The sequence below is a fragment of the Aptenodytes forsteri genome, unplaced genomic scaffold, assembly GCF_000699145.1.
Source record: "Aptenodytes forsteri isolate BGI_AS27 unplaced genomic scaffold, ASM69914v1 Scaffold156, whole genome shotgun sequence".
NCBI classification, from domain to species: Eukaryota; Metazoa; Chordata; class Aves; order Sphenisciformes; family Spheniscidae; genus Aptenodytes; species Aptenodytes forsteri.
The window spans coordinates 711,252-712,503 of NW_008794166.1; the positions used below are offsets into that span (position 1 = coordinate 711,252).

Consider the following 1,252-nt stretch of genomic DNA (forward strand, 5'->3'; position numbering starts at 1 on the left):
GGGCTCCCAGGACTACTTCTCCCTCCGCCGCCACCAGGTCGGCATGGCCGGACAGTGGCCACGGCATCACCCACGCCTCTGGGGCTCACCCCTCTTTGCCCACACCCCAGGACGGCTCCCGGTCCCTGGGGCCCTGTGCTGATGCCCCACTGTGCCCCCCTGGCAGCGGCGGGCCGGCCTTCGCGGTGCCTCTCCTGCCCCTGCCACCCCTTCTCTGCAGTGAGGGTCCCCGTGCCGGTCCTGCCTGTGCCCCCGCCTGTGCCCCGCTCAGCCCAGACAGCCACCATGAGGTGACGTTTCCCTCGGGCTCCTTCCAGCTGGGGTGGGTTGGGGTTTTTTTGGAGCAAATCCCAAAAGCTGCCCCGGAGCAGTGCCGGCCTGGCCAGCCCCTGCTGTATCCCCAGCAGTGATGGCTCTCCCCGTCCTTGCCCCTTCAGATGCTGTGCGATGTGGACCAGGTGACGGCGGTGCGGTTCATCCTGCGGCAGCCCTCCCCCGTCTGGCTCCACTTCACCATCGAGGAGCTGCAGATTTTCCCCCCCGGACAGAAGGTGAGCGGGCGCTGGTGCTGGCCTCCCTGCCAGGTGCAGGCAGGGGGTCCAGGACAGGCCACTGTCCCCAGCCCTGCGCCCGGCATTGCTCCCTGCAGCTCCGGGGGCTTCAGGCTCTCTCCAGAGGAGACAGGGGTGTGGGTCCGAGTCCTTGTCCTTCGCTGGGGCGCTTGGGGTCTCCTTGTGCGCTGGGGGCCAGGGGAGGGACTGCTGCGGCCAGCCCCAGCCCTGCCCGTTTTGGAGGTGGATGTTTGTATGAGCAGTGGGATGTAGCTGGAGGTTGCTGCAACAAATTGGGGGTTGCAAACACCCACCCTAAACACAAAATTCCCTTTAGTAATGGTAGAGTGATACTTGTACCCATACCAATATAAATACGGGTGGGCTCCAGACTGCGGCATGCTGCATGGTATGAGGGATGGAGGTGGGACTGGGGACACCCCTTGTGTGACCCTCTGGATCTATTTCAGAGCCCCCAGAAGGATTTCCCTTCCTGGCTCTCCCAGCTTGTACCCATACAATATAAATACGGGTGGGCTCCAGACTGCGGCATGCTGCATGGTATGAGGGATGGAGGTGGGACTGGGGACACCCCTTGTGTGACCCTCTGGATCTATTTCAGAGCCCCCAGAAGGATTTCCCTTCCTGGCTCTCCCAGCTGACCCCTCCAGAGCAGCCAGCAAGCCTGCACGGGGTGAGCA

General features: G+C 63.7%; 1 protein-coding gene across 1 annotated transcript in view; it reads left to right on the forward strand.

Annotated features, from left to right (window-relative positions):
• Position 1: 1 nt before the first annotated feature.
• Positions 2-1,252, forward strand: part of NICN1 (nicolin 1) — a gene marked incomplete at its 5' end in the record, with an annotated part of 3,691 nt that continues 2,440 nt past the window's right edge. The window contains 3 exons of the mRNA XM_009281319.2: positions 2-37; positions 438-551; positions 1,174-1,245. Of these exons, the coding sequence (XP_009279594.1) occupies positions 2-37; positions 438-551; positions 1,174-1,245 (222 nt within the window). The remainder of the gene's footprint in view (positions 38-437; positions 552-1,173; positions 1,246-1,252) is intronic.